Raw genomic sequence first — 19611 nt, forward strand, 5'->3', positions numbered from 1 at the left:
ATTTGACGGGGTGGTGTGGAAATGTCCCAATAAGAATTTAGCTCTGATTCTGTGTGGTTCGAGTGCGTGCTTGTCCCCTTAATGCAAGACATCTGAAACTGTTTACTGTGAGTTGAGTAATTCCCAGGGGGCAGATGGAAGCAGGACTGCAGGAGGAACTGCACTGCAGGCTGGAGCCTGAGCTGCTTGTAGCAGGTGGAGGTGTACAGCAGGCACCTAGCAGAGCTACTTCGGTAGGGATACAGGCACACAGCAGAGAAGACAGAGCTGGAAGCAGCTTCGATATGTTCCCCCTAATGAATTGGATATTTTTTTTCCTTCTGTTCCCAGTGTAAGTTACATAATCTGCTTCGTTTTGGATTTGTTTATTTATTTTTTCCTAGGTAAAACAAGATCAGACGCCATACGCTACAACCAGGAAAGAAGTAGTGGCTACAGAACTGTATCTCCTTATTGTTCCATCTAGAGATAATGTTTAACAAAACTTAGAAGCATCCATTTAATTGCATTGTTTTGAGTATATTTTGCCTGAACGTTTGTTTCTTTTCTTCCTCTTGTCTCCCATTGCAGGTTGTGACTAGACTTATTCACCTGCTGGGAGAGAAGATCCTTGGCAGCCTTCAGCAGGGAGGTAAGAGTCATTGCTGGACTGTTCCCATCCATTCTGGTGCTTCATTGGAGCTGGATCTACATCATTAAATTCAGGGAAAGAAAGTAACCACTTGACAAGAGAGCTTGCCCCTAAATATTTTTGCTGCTGGTTGTCACAAGTGAATGTTTAATTTGTTATATGCAAGTGCACCATTTTTTTTTTGGAGGGGAGACATGGCTGTATAAGGATGGGAGTGGAACAATTTGCAAATGAGATGGAAAACTACTGCTATATACGTGCAGTGATACCTCCATGAAATCACTTGCAAGAGAACAGCTCCAAGGGATCGTTAGAAATAGCTGCCATGATAGACCTGAATCCAACAGTCATTGCTGAGTGGCATCTACGTACTGACTGACTTAGTATGTCTGTGTTTGCATCCTCTCAATGAATTCTCTGAGAGCAAATGGCTCATTATGTATTGGTTGGTGAGTTTTATGTATGTGGCAGAGGCAAACCAAAGTGTATTTACTAATTGAAGTGAGTAGGAGGAAGTTTCCTGTAGTTGGTTGTTCCTGAGCAGCTTTTAACAGAAAACAAATGTGTGTTAAGCACTGATTGTGTTGTGGGATTCTTTGCTGTGGGCTTTTGATTGTTTTAATAGAAAAATTCTATCCATTTTGTGTATTGCTGTTTTTATGATATTCCAAGGTGACTGGAATTGAAGCTGTCACCTTGCATGTTTTGAAGCCACTTTGGGGAATGGATTTCCAAGTCTGTCCTTTAATTGCTTTGTATACAGCATCAGTTTTGTGTACATCTCCAGCAGTGATTGTTGTTAATCTCTTGTGCGTGCTGAAATGCCTTTGTGACCTGGGGCAGAGTTTGCACTGCTTGGGAAATGGGATGATACGTGCTCTGGAGAAGATGGAAGGAAAATTAGTGTTAGGCAATAATAGGAGCTGGATCAGAGACCAGCCATTGAAGTTCTGAGGAGAGAAGGACTGATGGAGATGAAAGAGTGGAGCAGTGATATGTAACTTGTTTGAACCTACAAATACCTTCTTGAAGATCACCTAAAAGAGAGAAAAACTATTTAATGTTCTGTGGAGAGCTATTTTAGAAGACTTGAATATCTCCAGTGCTGAATATTTGAAATGCATTTATCTGGCATTTCTTTGTGTCCTGCAGTGGACTATTGATCTTGCATATGCACTTTAAATGAGTTTTCATATCAATTACAGCGTATCACGTGCTTCCATATGTCCATCTCAAAAGTGGCACGTGTTGGAGCTTTGCAGGGTAGAATAAGATGAACCGGTTGCTAAATCTCAGCTTAGATGACATTGATTTTATTCTATGCTTACAGTTGAGTTGGCAGGTGCTAGAAGCAAAGTCAGCTTGTCTGAGAGGGGTTATAGAGGAAATAAATGGTATAAAGCTGAAAAGAGCTGTTTGTAGAACACACCTATCATTCTTTTCCTGTGCTAAACTGTCTGGGAGGGGCTTTGTTACGTGCATCAAATACTGCTGTCAAAAAAATGCCTTTCTCTGCCCGCAGCCTCTCTGTGTTGCTCAGCCTATTGCAATATATTGCAGTATATTCCACGGTTGCTTTGCATCTGTTTTAGAGGCTCCATATTTTATTTTAATATTCATGCACACCTATCTGTAAAGATCTGCATTTTCCTATACTGGGGAGTGAAAATAGATGTAGACGCACGTTTCCTAGAGAAACTTTATTGAAAGCACGTATTAATTTCCTTGATCAGGAATACTATAAGAAGTGATTATTTCTTTAGGATCTACTTGGATACTGAGAACAAAACTGGATAACAAATGATGTAGCTTTCTTATTTCTGTTTGTTGGGGTTGTTTTTCTTTAGGCCATCCTTTTGGTTTGCACAGCTCCAGCAGCAAGTGGGATGCCGGAAATCCTGCCAGCAATCTCTCCACAATAGCAATTATGCCGGTGTCTGAAGAGGTGCCACTTACTGCTTTCACTCTGGAGCTCAAGCACGCTCTCACTGCTGTGGGTAAGAAGTGTTTATGTGTTACTGCATCGTGGGAAATAAATGCCTCTTATCTTTTCAGAGAAGTATAGTCAGGTACCTGTCAATCAGCGGTGGATTCATGCTGCTACATGGGGTAGCCACGTAGAAATGATCCAGATGAGACCAGCTTAATCTCCTTCTGCTTCTGACTCGCTCTCTTTCTGTCCTTATCGTGCTTTCCTAACATGTCATGGAGAATACTGTGGCCTCGATTACTCAGAAAGATTATCTGATTTGTATGACCTGTTGCACTCCCAAGACTTGCAGGTACTTCAGTAGATGAGTGCCTGCAGCCCATCCTGCTCCCACAGTGCCTGTTTGAGAGCTCAGTTTTTTTCTCTCTTAGGTGTGAGCCTCTTCCAGGCTTTCTTAGTTGTACAGCCTGATCCCACAAAGGATTGATTTCTCATACAATTTGCTGTTGTTAGCTAGGTAGTAAGTGGCAAACATAAGACTGGATAGAGAAGGATTGCACAGGAGACCCATCCAGGTTGGCATTGGAATTCTGAACAGTCCCAAATCGTGCCTTCCTACACTGGCTGACTTTATCCTGTTTGTTGCCAGCTTGTCTGTTTCATGCTCATGAAACCATGTATTTGGCTCACAAGTGATTCATTAATTGCTGTATCCATTGGTGAAGTTGGCTGCGCAAGTTCCAGTTGCTCACGAAGCTGTGTACCGAATTCACAATTCAGTTCATGCTCCACTACAGTCTGATGTTTCCTGAACATCCTTTTCTCATCCTTATATGCTATCATAGATCTCGAGTAAATCCCCTGTAGTTCTTTGAATTGAAACCCTGCTGTGTCAGCTTAGTATTCTGAGAAGCACAGGTTACCTGATGCGTGATCTGTAACCACTTAGGTTTACTTAATGGCTATTTCCCTTCTAGGCCTTAAGGGTATCTGGCACTTAGGGCAGTTGGCACTTACTATTCTGTTTTAAAAACCTTCTGGGTGAGCAGGCAAAGGGAAATGTGGTTGGAGTTTGAGCCCCTTCACCTTTAAAGACATAAATTTGCATGCATTTGTTGTGTTACAGCCAGTACAGGTTTGTGGGTGTTTGAAGATTCCTTTTATTTTGGGGAGGCAAAAAAAAGTTCATAACAAAACACAGATTTCAGCCACAGCTATATTGCTAATGGGTACTTAGAATGGATTGTTGCCAGCTTGTTTTGATGGGCGACAGCACTAAGAGCCTGTAAATAAAACAAACCAAGATTAAGTATTTAAAGGACTATTCGGAATAAAAATAACCCTTCTGGTTGAAAGCAACTCGAATGTAACAGGGGGGTTTTGTTTTGATCACTCGGCCTTTTCTTGTGCACCCTTCATTTTTATTTTCTGCATCTAAACTGATGTCTGTGTAGTACTTGGCAGCTATAGATAGTATACAACCTTGGCATCTGAAGTTCTTGCCAAGATGGAGCAGACGGCTGCAGTGGGAAGAGGAAAGTGTTGTGTGAAAACACAGCTAGCCATATGGTCCAAAACACAGCTGGTAGACCAAGCTCTCTAGCCTTGATAGCCCCTGTTCGTTGGGTCAGCCTGGTGTTTATTCAGCCCACAACCCTTTGAATCAGTGGTTAACCTTCTGCCAATGGTTTGTTGTGTGCTTTTGTACTGTGTAGCTCTGAGGGTCTTTTTTTTTTAATGCAGGCTGTATTTTATTCTTTTTATTTTTATTTTTCAGCAGCATTTTCTTTTTTTTCCCCCTAATGCTTTTGTTTTCTCCTTTCTGCTGAGGCTGTGAGCTGTTTGAGTGTTCTGTACTGAAGTGTGACAAATGGTCTGAGCAACTTAAGTCAGTGCTGTGAAGCAAAATCTCACCTTGCTTTTATGTTTTCTTCATTGAGTTAGAGCTCTGTCCATTTTCCACGTGAGGATCCCAAACATGCTGTGCGGAGAGGTTTGGATTAGTGCTTAGTGAGCAGCTATTGTATAGGATCTCAGAGTCTTTGTGAGTGCTTACCTGCTTCTGGCTTCCAAAGTGGTGAATTAGTGCTTGGGTCTGTGATTAGATGTTAAACTTCATTATGAAATGAGGGGTGTTATTTGATGTGTTTGAGAAGGCTTAACTGAAGATCTTTGGAACGTCAGCTGGAGTGAATACTGTAAATTAGAGTAGCTCTCTGTGTGTATTTGCTGCTTTTCATCAGCACTTGTTGCTTATTCTGGTTTTCTGTTGGAAGGAACTTGTTGATAAGCTGTAAATTGAGATGTTTAAGGTTTGATTCTTGCTATTCCATTGGTCTGGTCTTCAAATATGTTCCAGAGCAAGACTGAGTAGCTGTGGTATGTAAGAACTTGTATGGAGTTAAAGCAGCTGGTTTTCAGTTTTCTACTGCAACTTAATATATTTTTATAATGTTCCTCATTCTCCCCATAATATTAATTTAGATGGATACTGTAGTGATGTCCTTGCTGCAGGTTGGAGGAAAGAGAACAGGAATTAGAATAAATGCAGTGATTCTGAAATGACTGCCAGGGCCGTAATGAGCCGTCATTGCAGGAGATGGTGACTTCTGGGGGGAGTCTGCAGGCTGACCTTCATCCTGGGCTGAGTGGTCTGTCTATAACCTGCAAAGTGAGATGAGGGGATGCTTTTCTTTCCCTGGGTCTGATATTAGAAGGCTGTTTCCAGTGCTGTGAACTGGAGCTCTTTGCAGCTAAATCTGCTTAATGGCTTTAGGTTTTTATGTTGGTTTGTGGCTACTTTCATCTTATTAGAGGAGCCTAATAGTAATAACAAAGAGAGTATCTCAGCCTGGGAGAATCAGCGTGAGTAACAGCATGAGTTAATCTGTATTGCCCACAAGAATGAAAAAATAAAGTAGAAATTAATTCACCTATAATAATGCTTGTAACTAATAATAGGGATTATAGGCTTGTTACTTGAATCTGTTATGTGGATTTTATATTTAAATCTGTAGTGGAACCAAGTGATGTCCTGTCCAGGCTGAGCTCGGTTGGTCTTTTGACTATAGGCACTGCTTTATTTTTGTATTATTTTGAAGCGGATGGTAAAATAAGCTCATCCCTTTAGCTGATGCCTGTGTTCTTCCTGCTGACCCCATCAACTGGCAAAGCAGTTAGTTGGTACCTGATGGTGATAAGTCAGTGTGAACCCATCTTCATCTTGAGAAAGTTATGATTGTAAAACATGATCATAGTATCATAGAATGACTTAGATTGGGAGGGACCTTAAAGATCTTTGAGCTCCAACCCCCGCTGAGGGCAGGGAATGATCTGAGCATTCAGGAGAGGATGGAGGAGTCCTGCAGAGCGTGGCAAACCAGGGGCTGCTCCTCACTGCTTGCTTTCATGCTGCAGTATCAGAGCCCTTTCTATGAACCTCGGTCTCTGGGTCTCCAGAGAAGGAAAATGCAGAATATAAAACCTGCAGAGAGCTGGGATAGAATTTTCCACTTCAGAACAAGAGTGAAATAAAAGTGAGCAAATTCTTTGTTCTGTCTTCTTGCTGTGCAGTTGCAAGTTTGATCAACCATACCAATGAATTCTGGTCAATATCCCTTAGTTTCCTTTTGGTGTGTTTGTTTTTTTTTCCCTCCTAAGTTCTTGTAGAGCAGCTCTTGTCAAAAAAGCTCTTCTAGAAGACTGAGGTTTGAAAAGATGGATTTGCCTTGCTATTTTCCTTTCTATCTGAGAGCTGTTATGTGGTGCCACACAACTGCTGTGCAAAGGGCTGTGCGAGTTCTGCTTTTTGTGGGAGCCCTCTGGTGTGACAATTTCAGTCTGAAGTAGAGAGGAAGGTTTCAGATCCAGCATACACTTCTCTCCTCTTGCTTCTAGCCCTTAACTAAGCTTGCTTCCAGTTCCTAATTATGTATAATGCATTGGAAATCTCACTGAAATGCCTTTACTGATAATTTATTGGACATTTTAATGCATTATTCTACCAGAACGTCCCTTCTTTATGCACAAATTAGATTTAAAGGTTAAGTATGGAATGTGTTGAGATGAATGTGGTGCCTGGAACCAGCACAAGCTGGTACTCTTTGCTGGGCACTGAGACATCAACCTCCTTTCTCAGGTCTCTGTCTTTGGCACGCAGCTTTGTAGGCTTTTCTTAGGTACAACAGAAGGTCTGATTTGATGAAGTCCAAGCAAGTAAGTTTGCTGTGATTGAACTTTTTCCTCAGTGCGTGTGATTCTTGGCTGTGTCTTTTTGTACCAGTGTTTTTATCCTGTTTGAGGTGGATTTGCAACCATGCCTAAGCATCACTGCCTTCATATGTTTCCTTACTTTAGTACTTCATATTTGATTTAACTGAGGTGTGTGATTTTGGGATTATATTAGCTATAGAACTAGGGCATCTCAGTTGCCACTCCTTCAGATCTTGGGAAGTGCTGCTATTATGGAAAACATTATGAAAGTGAATACCGTGTTTATCTTTGGAAAGAAGGGAAGAGGTTTGCATCTCTTACATAATGCTTTTCTTCTTACTGGGCCACAATATGAGACTGGAAGCCTTCTTGAGGTGCTATCTTGGACCTGCCTTGTTCCTAAAAGATGCAGTGATCCAGACCCTGATATTTGCCAGCACTTTGTTCTTCTCGCTTCTCTTTCACAGACTTGTAGTTCTGTCCTGAAAACATATGACTTTGGAGTACCAATTTAGATGCTCTGTGAGGTTTCTCGGTGAATCATGATCGTCTGTGCCTGGGGGTGAGGCTGCTGCCATGCTGTTTTTTCTCACCTGAAGCACAGAAGAGCCAGGATTCAGACTCCCATTGAGTATGCTGAGAGATAAGTCTCAGAAACTTTGAGAAGTTACCATTTCTAGCTTGGAAATTCATGAGCTGCAAATTGCCGGAGGCTTGGAGAATGGCACTAAGCTTTCCCTGCTCTGTTGTTGGTCACAGTCAGACAGTGCTGGGCTAGATAAATATTGAACGTTACCTTGTATCACCTTTCCTGTGCTCTTACCTTTGAGCTGTTTAACCCTGTGTCTAATCCTGAAAGAGAAGGATGGAGGGATGTTGCTGTTACACCAGGAGCAGCTATAAGTTGCCTGGGGGCTGCTGTAGGTGCGGAGAGAGCATCACATTATCACCTGGTGACGTGCATTGGCAATGCTGTAACACACTGACGGGGACATTCCTTCCTACCAACATGGCTGTGTGAAGGTTGTATACTGGAGAAACATTTTCATTACTTGGTTATTCTCAGCACTTTAGTCTTAATAACACTCGGTCATACTGTTTTACGTGCTTGAGAACACATATGTTGGTGTTCTTGATCGCATTGATGGAGGATTATTTAGTGGTTGACTAATTGGGAGCTTGCTTGAAATTGGAATTGTAGAGCAGATGGTTGCCGCTTCTGAAGCGAAACGGAGCTGTTTGAGTTGGAAGCATCGCTGAGTCCTGTGCTGGTTGTGAGTGATGTTCTGTGTGCCCTTGTCCTCCAGGGGCAGGCACTGGGAGGCTCCTGCAGTGTGTCCGTACTCTTGTGCTGGGTAATGAGCTGAGAGCAGGCAGCCCCTGTCCCAAATGCAACATGAGGGTGCCTGGATGCGATTTCTGAAGAAATGTTACTCCTCGAGGCTCTATAGATGTGTCATCCCCACTTGAGCAGTGTCTGTGGGTGAGGTAACCATCACCTTAATAATGTAAAGCTGCATCCCAGCTCTACATGAATTTCTCAGGATGAGAAATATGAGGTTGATACACTAATAAATACTGTGCTTGTGGTGTCAAAATCCAGCTGTAGTAGAGGCCTTGGTAATATGTGGCATTGAAGAACGCAATAAAAGAGCTTGGAGGTCGAGGCCAGTGCATGAATCCAGCTCTGGGAATGTGGGAAATGGGAAGATGTTATTGTAGATAAGTGTGAAAATCTTCAAGCCAGCTCTTCTGTGGCAACTCTCAGTGCACTTATCCATCACGATCTTTAAAGAAAAAAGCTGCATTTGTTATAGTGATATGGCTGCATTTTCCCAATAGAGTTTGTCAGGAGCTGAATGGCAGACATTCATATATGAGCCACTCTGTTCTTTCAGGTCCTGCCTTGCTGCTCACAAGTGATAACATCAAACAGCGGCTGGGCTCTGCTGCGCTGGATAGGTATGTGCCTCCTGTATGATATGTGGAAAAGTGCAGAAAAGTACTTTTCAAATATACAGTGTTTGGGAATGAAACCTTGTATTTATTGTGACCCTGCACACACAGCAGGGGGTTGGAACTGGATGAGCATTGGGGTCCTTTTCAACACAGGCCATTCTATGATTCTGTGTCTTGGAGGCACCACATCCTCTTTTCTCTGTGTATATGTATATATATATATATAGATTGATTGATGGTATAAATAATTGAGAAATCAACATGCATGAGCCTGGAAATGAAGACGGGGAGGGAATGTTGTGAAACAGACTGAGCAAGCAAGAGATGTGAGGTTCTGATGCTCTTCAGATGCTGTGCTTGACATGCAGGACTTCACTCTGACAAGAGCAGTGGTATGAAAGAAGTTTGTTTCCTCTGTCCCCAGTATCCATGAATACCGACTGACCAGCTGGCTGGGCCAGCAGGAGGACATCCACCGCATCGTCCTGTACCAGGCAGACAGCACCCTCACTCCCTGGACTCAACGCTGCATCAGGCAGGCTGACTGCATCTTGATAGTAGGGCTGGGAGACCAGGAGCCCACTGTTGGAGAGGTGCGGAACAGCTCCTTCCCGTGTTTGCTATGTTAGCAGTAGAGCAAAAAAAAAGATGCTGTTTCACACAAGTGAATTTCTGGGGATTTAATACCCCATGAAGCACAAGTAATGGGTTTCTTGGGAATATTTCATTATAAGTAGAAGAATTAAATGAGAATTTTCTGAAATGACAAGCTTTCTGTAAAAGTACTTCTGTCAGGGTTCCAGAGAATCATTTTGGTCAATAGTAAATCCAAGCCAAATCACACTGAAGCAATATGGCATTCCAGTTTCTGTCCAAAACTTCTCTGCAGGATCTCCAGATAAGGAGATAAAATCTTCTTTGGTGCATTTAGTGGTGTACATGTAGGGAAAGCTGTATGTAAGTGTGTTGTACAAATTGGTTGTATTTCATTACAGACTATAAGCCTTTTTTTTTTTTCTCCCCTTACAACCTATTTTTATCCTTAATATTTTATTGCTACAGTTTGTTGATCAGGCACAAATTCTACAGAAACTGGGGGGAAAATAAATAGGGCTATTAAGATTGTGAAGTGCTGAGTCTGACCTCCAGAGAGCCTGGGACTGTTCCCATCTGCAGCGTTCTTTTGTGTCTGGTTCTTCGTCAGCATGGGGGAGGCAGGAAGTGCAGTAATGGGAGCTCACCATCAGGTGCCTGAAACAAAAAGTAAGAAGGGCAAGGAGCATAAAGTGGTCTGATTGGATGTAAAAAACCAAAGCGTACTGAAAGCTTTCAGGCTCAGGTGTGGCTTGGAAAGCAATCTCATGCTGTGTGAACAACACACACCTGTGCTGTGCTTTTAATGGTTTGTGTTCTAATAAAAATCACTGTGTTTTACATTCAGATTTAAATCCTTGTCCAATTGTGGGGTTCTCTTTGCCACATAAGCCCACAGCTATCAGCGTGGCTGACTAAATCCATCTTCTCTGAGGTTTTCATTGTACATAGCAATCTACACATTCAGATTAGGTGTCAGGCGTGTATTTGCATGTGCATATATCTATTCCATAATGGAACATTAAGTTAGTAATGGAGCAGCATGTACCTGATACCTCCATTCCTTTGGTGTATTTAATTTCCTGTAGCTGGAGAGGATGCTGGAGAACACAGCGGTCCGAGCCCAGAAGCAACTGATTCTGCTCCATAAGGAGGATGGTCCTCTCCCTTCCCGAACTGTGGAATGGCTCAATATGAGGAGCTGGTGTTCTGCTCATCTTCATCTCCACTGTCCACGAAGAGTGTTTTCCAAAAGAAGCTTGCCAAAGCTGGTGAGATACCTGGTTTGGTGCTTGGCCTCGTAGCTGCAGTACTTTCCTTGTAATCCATGTTTCAAATGTAATCTGACATATTGTTGTTACAGGATGTTCTTATTTACAGCAGGGGTTCTTAACCCCTTTTGTTTTTGGTATGTTGTTAACGTGGGCTATAAGGCATTCATTTTAGAATGATCGTTGTATCCCTCCTTTCTGCAGATAGAGATGTATGAACGTGTGTTCCAGAAGACACCAGACCGACACTCAGACTTCTCTCGCCTGGCTCGTGTTCTGACTGGAAATGCCATTGCCCTGGTCCTTGGCGGTGGGGGAGCCAGGTAGGTCCCAGGATGTTCTCTGGTGTCTGCTGCCAGAGGTCCCAGCCTGATGCTGTACGTCCTGTGTTGTGTCCGTGTATTGCATATGTGATTCAAATCCTCTGAGATGATACCACATTTTTGTCTTGGGGCCACCATGTGCTTTGGTGAGGGAATATTCCCTATAAGTAAAGGTTAGAACTCCTTTGTGACAGCTGTTCTGATTAGTCATTGATGCTGATACAACCAGTGCTTTGCTTGGCTGTTTCTTCGAGTGTCTGTAAAGGTGCCTTTATCCTGGTTGCTTTCACAGTTTCCTCACCTGAGATGATTTCAGTATTTCATTTCTGAGATAAACACTGTCCTGTGAAGGCACAAAATAAAGCAGAGGAAGGGAGCTTGTACTTAATGTGTGTATCTCAGGAGATTTCTTATCAATGATAGAAAGCACTTGGTTTCTCTTGGGCTTTTTTTTTTTTGGTTGTGTTGTTTTGTTAGTAGCTGAGATCTCTCTTTACTGAAGCTTGTGCTATGCTCAAATCCATGCACTTGTATATTTCTGGCAGCACATTTTGCTTATTCCCTTCCTTTCTTCCTTCTGTAAACACTGCTGTAGTTTTTGCCAAACTGTTTTTTTTTTTGTTCTACTGCTTAATTTGCAAGCTACCACCTGCTGGTGTTCAGGAGCAGAGGTAAGAGAGCAGGCTTGTTAGAGCCTGTTTGTTGGTCCTGTGTTTTCTTCCTCAAATCTAAAGCACTGCACAGCTGCTGTGTTTAGCTTTTCTGGATGCAGCCACCCATTCATCAATGCACTCGTGTCTCATCAGCCATTAATTTGCCCATCTCTGCATCTGTGCAGTATGGAAGACTTTAAGAGGATAAAATGGCAGACGGTGGGTGAATGTGATACTTCCTTCATTCTCCTAAATCCTTTTTTACGTTTCATGGCCCAAAAAGCTTTCTCTGAGAGCTTGTGCTGGTGGCACATGGATGGTGGGAGCATTGTGTTTTTCAACAGAAAGGTACTTGCATGCTATTTCTGTAGCTGGATTGCCATCAAAACTGTGGTTGGATGAAAGACTGATTGTTTTTATTTAATTTCTTTTCCAAGTGAGCGAACACTTCAGACTCTTGGGAAGGGACAGAGTTATTCAGAGCTCTGGCTGATCCTTTCTGTGAGAGGTGCTGTGCTTTGTGGCTCCAGTAATATCCATTATTTAGTTGTTACTTGTGGAATGTTTGTCAGGCTTCCCAATGATAGTCAGTTCGGGAGGTTTCACCAAGGCAGCTTCCTAGTCATTATCTTAGGTTTGTCATGACAAAAGGCGCGTAGGAACTGAGGGTTTTCTTTCTCTTGTGAAGTTAAAAATATAACAAATCAAAGTGATACAGTTCTGAAATTACAGTGTTTTGCTACAGTCAACTGCTAACTTAATTTCAGTTAGAGCTGCCGAGGAGTTTGGGGGAAGGAAAAGAGGTTTGAGTTTAGAAAAATAGCACCTTTGAAAGGTAGCTGTGAGAATAATGACACAGCAAACCCTGCAATAAAGGCACGAACCTCCCATACGTCACTGCCGTGAACTTCAGCCATCCCACACACAGCCCACCCTTCCCTTGCTTTGCCGTAGTTGTCTTAGCAGAGCTGTTGGAAAACTGAAATTTATGGGCAGTAAATACTTAATAGAGAAGTATCAGTGAGTCCCTGGGGCCACAGAGAAAAACAATTGGTCGTGATGTTGCAGGAGGCTGACTGACACTGCGCTGATATGACAAGCCTTGTTGTTGATGATAATGTCATTCTTGTAGGAGTTAATTTGCTCCAGTGCGCCAACTCTGCGTAGACACATTAAGAAAATACAAAGCATTAGATGCATTTGTTTGGGTACTTTGGTGTGCAGTGCAGACACACGAAGTGCATCAGAGATGCTGCAAGTGCTTTCCTGTCTTTTCTGGGTGCTGTGCCTGAAGTGATGAGCTGCATGCTCATGCTGGGAGGCTGAGGGGGAGACTGTATTGATCTCTTCCATTATCTGAAAGTTGCTTGCAGTGAGAGTGGGGCAAGTCTCCTCTCACTGGTGACAGAACAAGGGGAAATGGCCTCAGGTTGCACCAAGATAAGTTTAAGTTGGACATTAGGAAACTCTTCTTTACAGAAAGGGTAGTTAAACACTGGAATAGGCTGCCTAGGGGAGTGGTCGAGTCACTGTCCCTGGATGTGTTTAAGAGCCGTTTGGATGTGGTGCTCTGAGATATGATTTAGCAGAGGGTTGTTAGATTTATGGTAGTTCTTTTCCAACCTGAGCAATTCTATGATCCTGTGATTTACTGCCTGAATTCAGAAGCTGTCTCCAGAGATGCGTGCTGAAAACACAGTTACAGAGAGCACAGAGGGGTGCTTTCCTCTATGGGCTCCTCGCCATATTCAATATAGCGGTTACAAGGGGACGAAGGAAAATCCCCCCCCCAGGCATTTCCTTGACTCCCAGCTTTCTTCATATACATCAGAATGCAGGAAATACTTTTCAGAGCCTTTGTGGGGTTCAAGACTTCGCATAAATGGAGACTAGTGGGAGCACCCCTGGAAATGAGGCACACAGGGATTGAGGGAACCCAAATGTGCTGGTATTACCACATTCCTCATGCTACTGAATAGAAGTTCATCTTAACTTGATTAATGTCTCCTCCAAGCTTCCATTCCTATCTAGATCCCTTCATCCTTTCTCTTTTCTTTGTTAGTCTGTATCGTGTTTCCTGTTCAGACATACCCAAGCCCTGAGCTTAACCTGTTCTTTGCATCCTTTCATCCCGCTATCATTCCTGCTTTTCTGCCTTCTATCTGCCCTTCTTTTCCTCTCCCAGGATTTAATTTCAAATCCTCTCTCAAAGGAGCTATTAAGAAAAAAAAAAAGAAAGAAAGAAAGCAATGGTTTGCCAAGTGCTGCTCCCATACAGGGACATGTCCTTATTTGTCATCAACAGACCCTACTCGGCTTTGAAGTAATTCCCCCTGGAACACACAGTGTGCTTTGGGACTGCACTGCCTTCTGTAAGGAGATTATTGATGGTGGTGCTTGGGGTTGTACGCAGTGCTTTGTAACAGGGTGCAGGTGTGCCCTGCATTTGTCATCCATCTCACAGTACTTAGAATTCACAGTAAACGGAGGGTGGGCAGCTTGAGAAATGTATAAAAATGGTATTCCTGCTCTTGGAAATATTAAAATAATATATCCTGATGGATAGAATTATTCTGAAGGAGCTTATGAAACAAAATCGCTGCTGGTAAAATCATTTGTTCTTTATTCTGACCTTGGTTAGGATGAGACCAAAAAGCACCAACAGCTTCTGGTGCTCACAGTGCCTTGATTTTACTGCAGCCATGGAGGGCAGTCGCTGCAGCATGGAATGGGGATTCACTCTGCTTTGCTCAGCTGCTGACCCAGGTTAGGCCTGGGCAAATGCCTGCAGTGCTTGTGGTGTGCTGCAAACGAGACTGCTGCATCTCAGCTTCAGTGTCAGCACAGGGCAACCTCTATGAAATGCTCTGGAGCACTTATAGAAGTTCAAGCCGTTATCACTCTGAAATTTGGGGGGCTTTGGGAGGGTGTTGTGCTCCCTGAGTGTGCGTTCAGCAGTGAGCTCAGTGGAATTTGCTTGAAACCTGACATCTGACACAATTATTATGATGAAGTTAACTCTTTATTGCAGCGGTTTAGGAGCAGCCAGGCTGCTGGTAATCCTGTGTGTGATTCTGCTTACAGAGCCAAAGTCCACGTGTTCCCCAGGGCTGCTGAGGTTTAAGGGCACCCTCACCTGGTTTGGCTGCAAAGAACCAAATAGTCCCTGGGAAATCCATTGTGCTGCTGCTAAATGGAACTGAAATACGAAAGAGGCCTGAAAAATGCTTCTGTCCTTCTTTTAAACCAAAGAATGAAACTGAGGCATTTGCAGCATTTACAGTCTGTTAGTGACCAGTAATGATTATGAAGCAAGATTTCCATGGTATAGAAGTGTCGAAATGATCTGGAAGAGGCTGACTCTGCTTCATGCCAGGAAAAGAGCCGAATGCTTGAGATATCCTTCCCCTCGTTCCCTTTCTTCAGAGTAATCCCTTTGTATACTGAGCCCAACCTCAGCCTTCTGGTATTTGCAAGGGCAGGAAGTTGGGGACTCTGGGTTAATCCCCCATGGCCTTTGCATTTGTCAGCCCACAGCTCCTGCTCTCCTTCAAGCACAGCCAGCTCACTGCCATGGGGTGCGTTTGGTGGAAGGGAAGCTCTCTGCTATAACCATATGAGGCAGGGAGGTGGTGGTTTGCCAATAGAAGCAGCAATAATCTTTTGTGATTCATTCAAGGGCATCATACAGTGAAACAAAACCAAACCCAGTGTGATCGCATCAAACTCCTCATTTTCTGGATGCATGAATGTGTAGATGAGGAGATCCTATTTTGGGAAAGGTTCAAGGGAGGCAATCCAGGGTGAAGCTAGTCCTGGCCAGCTTAAAATCACGCTCTGAACAGGAAATGCTTTATAGTAATGAATGTGTGGAAATGAATCCATGCAATGCAGGCGCTCTGCAGAAGGCAGGTCTGGTGGCATAAGGGCTGCTCCTCAGCATAGTGTCAGTATCAGAGCATCCTCCATCCCTGGAGGCATTTGAGGCCGGGTTGGGTGGGATCTTGGGCAGCCTGAGCTGGTTGCAGGCAACCAGCCCACAGCATAGGTTGAAGCTGAGGTCCCTTCCAACCTATGAGAAGAAACAATAGGACATCAGCAGGAGAATTCAGGGAGGAAAACAAGATGAGTTACACTCAGCTCCTGGTTTACACCAGCGCAGATCTGACACTGAAGTCATTTACACAGCTACAACTGAGAACTTGCCTCAAAGCTTTTCAGCAGCTGATAGGGATTTATTTTAGATGGAAAGAATGTGTTCGGCATAGCTTGGCCAAATGACACCTACAGCGGACTTGGCAGCTGTTAGCAAGTATTTACGGGATGTAAACAGCAAAGGGAAAAAGGACGGAAATAGAGCGAACTGCGGGGGAGCGGAAAAACGGGATGGAGGTGGGGAAAGGAAGTTTGTACAGCTGTGTGTCTGAGGCTGCAAAGAGTCCATGCAGGTGAGCTGAGCGAGCTGATGTGTTGGCATTACCTGCACACAGCACCATGACTTACTGTGCTTCATTGCTGACAGCCCCATCACTCTGATTCAAGCAGTCTACACTTAAATCCATTTGTGGTTTGACTCCTTTGGCATGTGGGCACAGCAGGTTCACCACTTTGTGTTATGTGTGTGTAAATCCTTCCCTTCATACCAGCCTTTCCATGCAGTGACCTCACCAGGTAGCCCCGTGTCTCCCCGCTCAGAGATGCTTTGCTATTTTTTTCTTCTTATCCCATCAGAGTTCATCTGTTTTGTCACCAGATTCCATCACTGCTCTAAGATCTTTCTGCCTCTGCTGACATCAAGAGGGATTTTAGATTTACCATCCCAAAGGAATTGGTGGCATCCTCAAATGCTGCCTCCTTATCTGCCCCTTATATGTGTGCTGTGTCGCTGTCCTTCACACTGAAATCGAGGAGGCCTTTTGAAGCCTTCTGCTGTCATTCTGCTTTTTCTGTATTTGGCACTTGTTTAGCAGTGGGGCGGCAGTTCAGCTGGTGTATGTTCAAGCTCCCTTAGAAGGCAGCATTCATGTGTTTGTGGTTTCTCAGTGGCTGTTTGTCTGATAATGTCTCTTTTTCTTCTCGGCACAGGGGCTGCTCCCAGGTCGGGGTTATCAGGGCACTGATTGAAGCCGGCATCCCCGTGGATATGATTGGAGGAACGTCCATTGGCTCTTTCATGAGCGCTCTATACGCAGAAGAACGCAGCTTCAATCAGATGAGGATCAAAGCCAGGCAGTGGGCCATGGTGAGAACTCCAAGTGTTGTGCATCCCTTCTCAGATGAGAGCTTAAACACAACCATTGGTAGGCAGCAGCCACCCAAGGCAGTGTGGCCATCTGTGTCTGTGTGCCCAAAGACCAGCTGGGGAGGGAGCAGAGTCCCAAGTTGCTCCCTGTTGTGCTGCAGCCCCAAGAGCTCCATGAGGAGAGCAGCACCCACATACTTGGTTTTGCTCCATGCACCCTCCCAGCTACGATAGGAATGCAGAATGATGTTGTTCAAGTGTGTTAGCATGCGCTGATTTCTGTTTTGTCCTTATTTGCTGTGCTGGAATCTGTTTTCAGCTTTCAACAAGTGTTTTTCTTTTGTATAATTTTCTCTCTTTCGTTCTCACATGCTGTCATTTTTCAGTGGAACTGACTGACGGAGGTAATCCTTCTCTTCACTAAATGCAAAGCGTGTGACTCATGTTGTAGCCTCAGAGTTCTGGAGTGGTGATGTTCTGCAGGAGAACTGTTTGTCGTTAATACTTACTACAGACAAAGCCATACATTCATTGTTAAAGGAAGGTTTGGGAGGTTGTTTGAAACAGTGACATCTGTGAGTGAATTTATTGTGGGATGCTGGGAGGGAACCAGCAGCAGGTTACACTGGTTGAGGTGGATGGATGGTGAACATCTGGCATTGTTTCTGAAGTTTGCTACTTATCATACTGTTCAGATTTTGCATTAATTATATGAAAATCACGTTTTAGTTTTGTTATTGAAAGGCAGTTCTTCAATCACACTGAGCTCTGGGTCTGCTTGAGTCTTGAGTTTTAGGGTGAAAAAGGAGGCATTTCTTGTGCATCAGTACTGTTTGCCTCTTCAAGGTGCCTTCTTAGGGTGAAGCAGAATTGCTGTGTAGCTCTAAGACAACTACAGACCTTGTAAGCTTGCTGCTCTGTGGCACTGAAATGCACACTGGGACTTGTGCATTTTTTGCAGTGCCATTGGGAGGGTGGCTGTGGGAGCTGGGCAGTTCACCTCTATCACTGGGGGAGCACAGCTCTCATGCTGGACTGCAGAGCTGCCTGTGCTGGGAAGCGCCTGAAACATCAACTGTGACACAGAACAGTTTGCTGCAATCAGAAGACTGCATGATGTGGAGGAGGCTTGAGGTTAAGGGTGTTAAAACCAATGATACTGAATCGTTCCAGAGCATTTAACCTTGTGGTCTTTATTTCCTGAGCATCAGAGCGGTGGTGAGACCGCCCTGCAATGACTCTGCCTGCCTCCTGCAGTCTGTGGCTCGCTGCCTTCTCTCAGCTGCTCTTATGTTTAATAGGCAGGTTGGAGCGGTGGAATTTTCCTCCATGCATTTGTCCGAGGGATTATCTCCTTGCCTGACATGCCAGGTCTGTTCTGTGCATGGGGAGGCAGAGCTGGCAGTGCTGCTGTGTGGGCACCTCAGCAATGGGCTCCTGTGGCACTTCCACGATTGCAGCTCCTGCACTCACCCACCATCACATTTGCTTTTACCAGAAATGGTTAAAGGTGAAATGAAGAAATTTCTGCTATCGATGGACTTTTATACACAGATTGCAAAGCTAAAAGAAGGTTTCCAAAGGGAAGGACAGGCTTTGGCCCAGCGATCCAGAAATGAGCGGGCATAGAAGGGGCTGCTTCTCTGAGTGATAGCTGAGCAGATCTGTGCTCTGCTCCCAGCACTGCAGTCCCAGCTCTGTTCCTTCATAGCAGCATCCCAGGCAGCAGTGCTGCTGTGCAGGGGGGCTTTGAGGAGGGACCCCAGCACTGTGTGCTGCACCGGTGCTGCTTCTGTGCTGTGCAGCCCGGGAGCTTTTGCTGGCGAGTGGTTATTGCTGAGCTCCTCTGTGTCAAACCTCGCAGCAGAGCGGCTGCAGCCCGGGGGGGTTGAGATGTCTCTGTTGTGATGGATTAGATAACTCTCATTGGTTTTTTGCTTTTTTTTTTACACCATCAAAACAAATGCTGGTATTTGTCCTGCAGTCATTTCTCCTCTTGATATTTTTAGCAATGGGCAGATCTGTAGTGCTGCACTTTGGGGCTGGGAGAAGGGAATGTTTTATGTGTTTTCTGCTCCTGATGAAACAGTGAAGAAATGGCGTAATTTTAGGTGCCTCAGAGAGGTCTGAGGAGCAGCAGTCAGGTCGGTTCCTGCCTCTGTTTTCCTTCCATCCCCATGTTTAAACAGCAGGACTAAAACTAAACAAACCTGCAAACAAAGCTTTCATCTTAACAGAGTGTTGGGGATATTTTTGCCCAGGAGGGTTTTCCAAAGGACACATTGCACAAAGAATGGAATCTTCTGTTGTGGAAAGGAGCAGGATTATAGGGATCAACATTTAAAAGCTTCCAGCAATGAGAACAGTGTTAGGAATTGCTGGGTAGGATCCTGCAGCCATTTTTCTGTCTGTGGGCTGAGTCTGTGCTTGCACGGCAGCTCACATTGATATAAGCTGGGCTTCCTGAGGTTGCAGCTGTACAATAAGCTGATCTGGCCAAATTTAATCCCTTTTATTGTTTTTGTACCTTTTGCCATGCTGCTCTGTGGCTGGCACAGGAAGGGGGGATGCAGGTCAGGTTAAGGGCAATATACATGGCTGGGAGGGGATGGATGCAGTGCCCATGTGGAGGGGATTTGGTGTGGGACTGCTGCTGGGAGTTGGGGTAAAGCATAAGGGGGGGGGTGCAGCAGTGTCCCCCAGGGGTCCACCTTGGGACTGGGGCTCTGCAGTGGCACAGACAGTGGGATCAACTGCATCCTTGCAGTGTGTAGGTGATGTGGTGGAAGGGAGTCC

The 19611-nt window shown here is 44.4% G+C and overlaps 1 protein-coding gene across 4 annotated transcripts in view; it reads left to right on the forward strand.

Moving 5' to 3' along the window:
• PNPLA7 (patatin like phospholipase domain containing 7) overlaps positions 1-19611 on the forward strand; it is a 76173-nt gene that overhangs the window by 37696 nt on the left and 18866 nt on the right. For all 4 annotated transcript variants that reach the window (XM_015878607.2, XM_015878606.2, XM_015878611.2 and 1 more), the window contains exons 21-27: positions 571-631; positions 2479-2628; positions 8672-8735; positions 9157-9325; positions 10415-10597; positions 10802-10920; positions 16659-16815. In XM_015878607.2, coding sequence (XP_015734093.1) covers positions 571-631; positions 2479-2628; positions 8672-8735; positions 9157-9325; positions 10415-10597; positions 10802-10920; positions 16659-16815 — 903 coding nt within the window. The remainder of the gene's footprint in view (positions 1-570; positions 632-2478; positions 2629-8671; positions 8736-9156; positions 9326-10414; positions 10598-10801; positions 10921-16658; positions 16816-19611) is intronic.

The sequence above is a fragment of the Coturnix japonica genome, chromosome 17 (genome assembly GCF_001577835.2).
Source record: "Coturnix japonica isolate 7356 chromosome 17, Coturnix japonica 2.1, whole genome shotgun sequence".
Classification (NCBI taxonomy): Eukaryota; Metazoa; Chordata; class Aves; order Galliformes; family Phasianidae; genus Coturnix; species Coturnix japonica.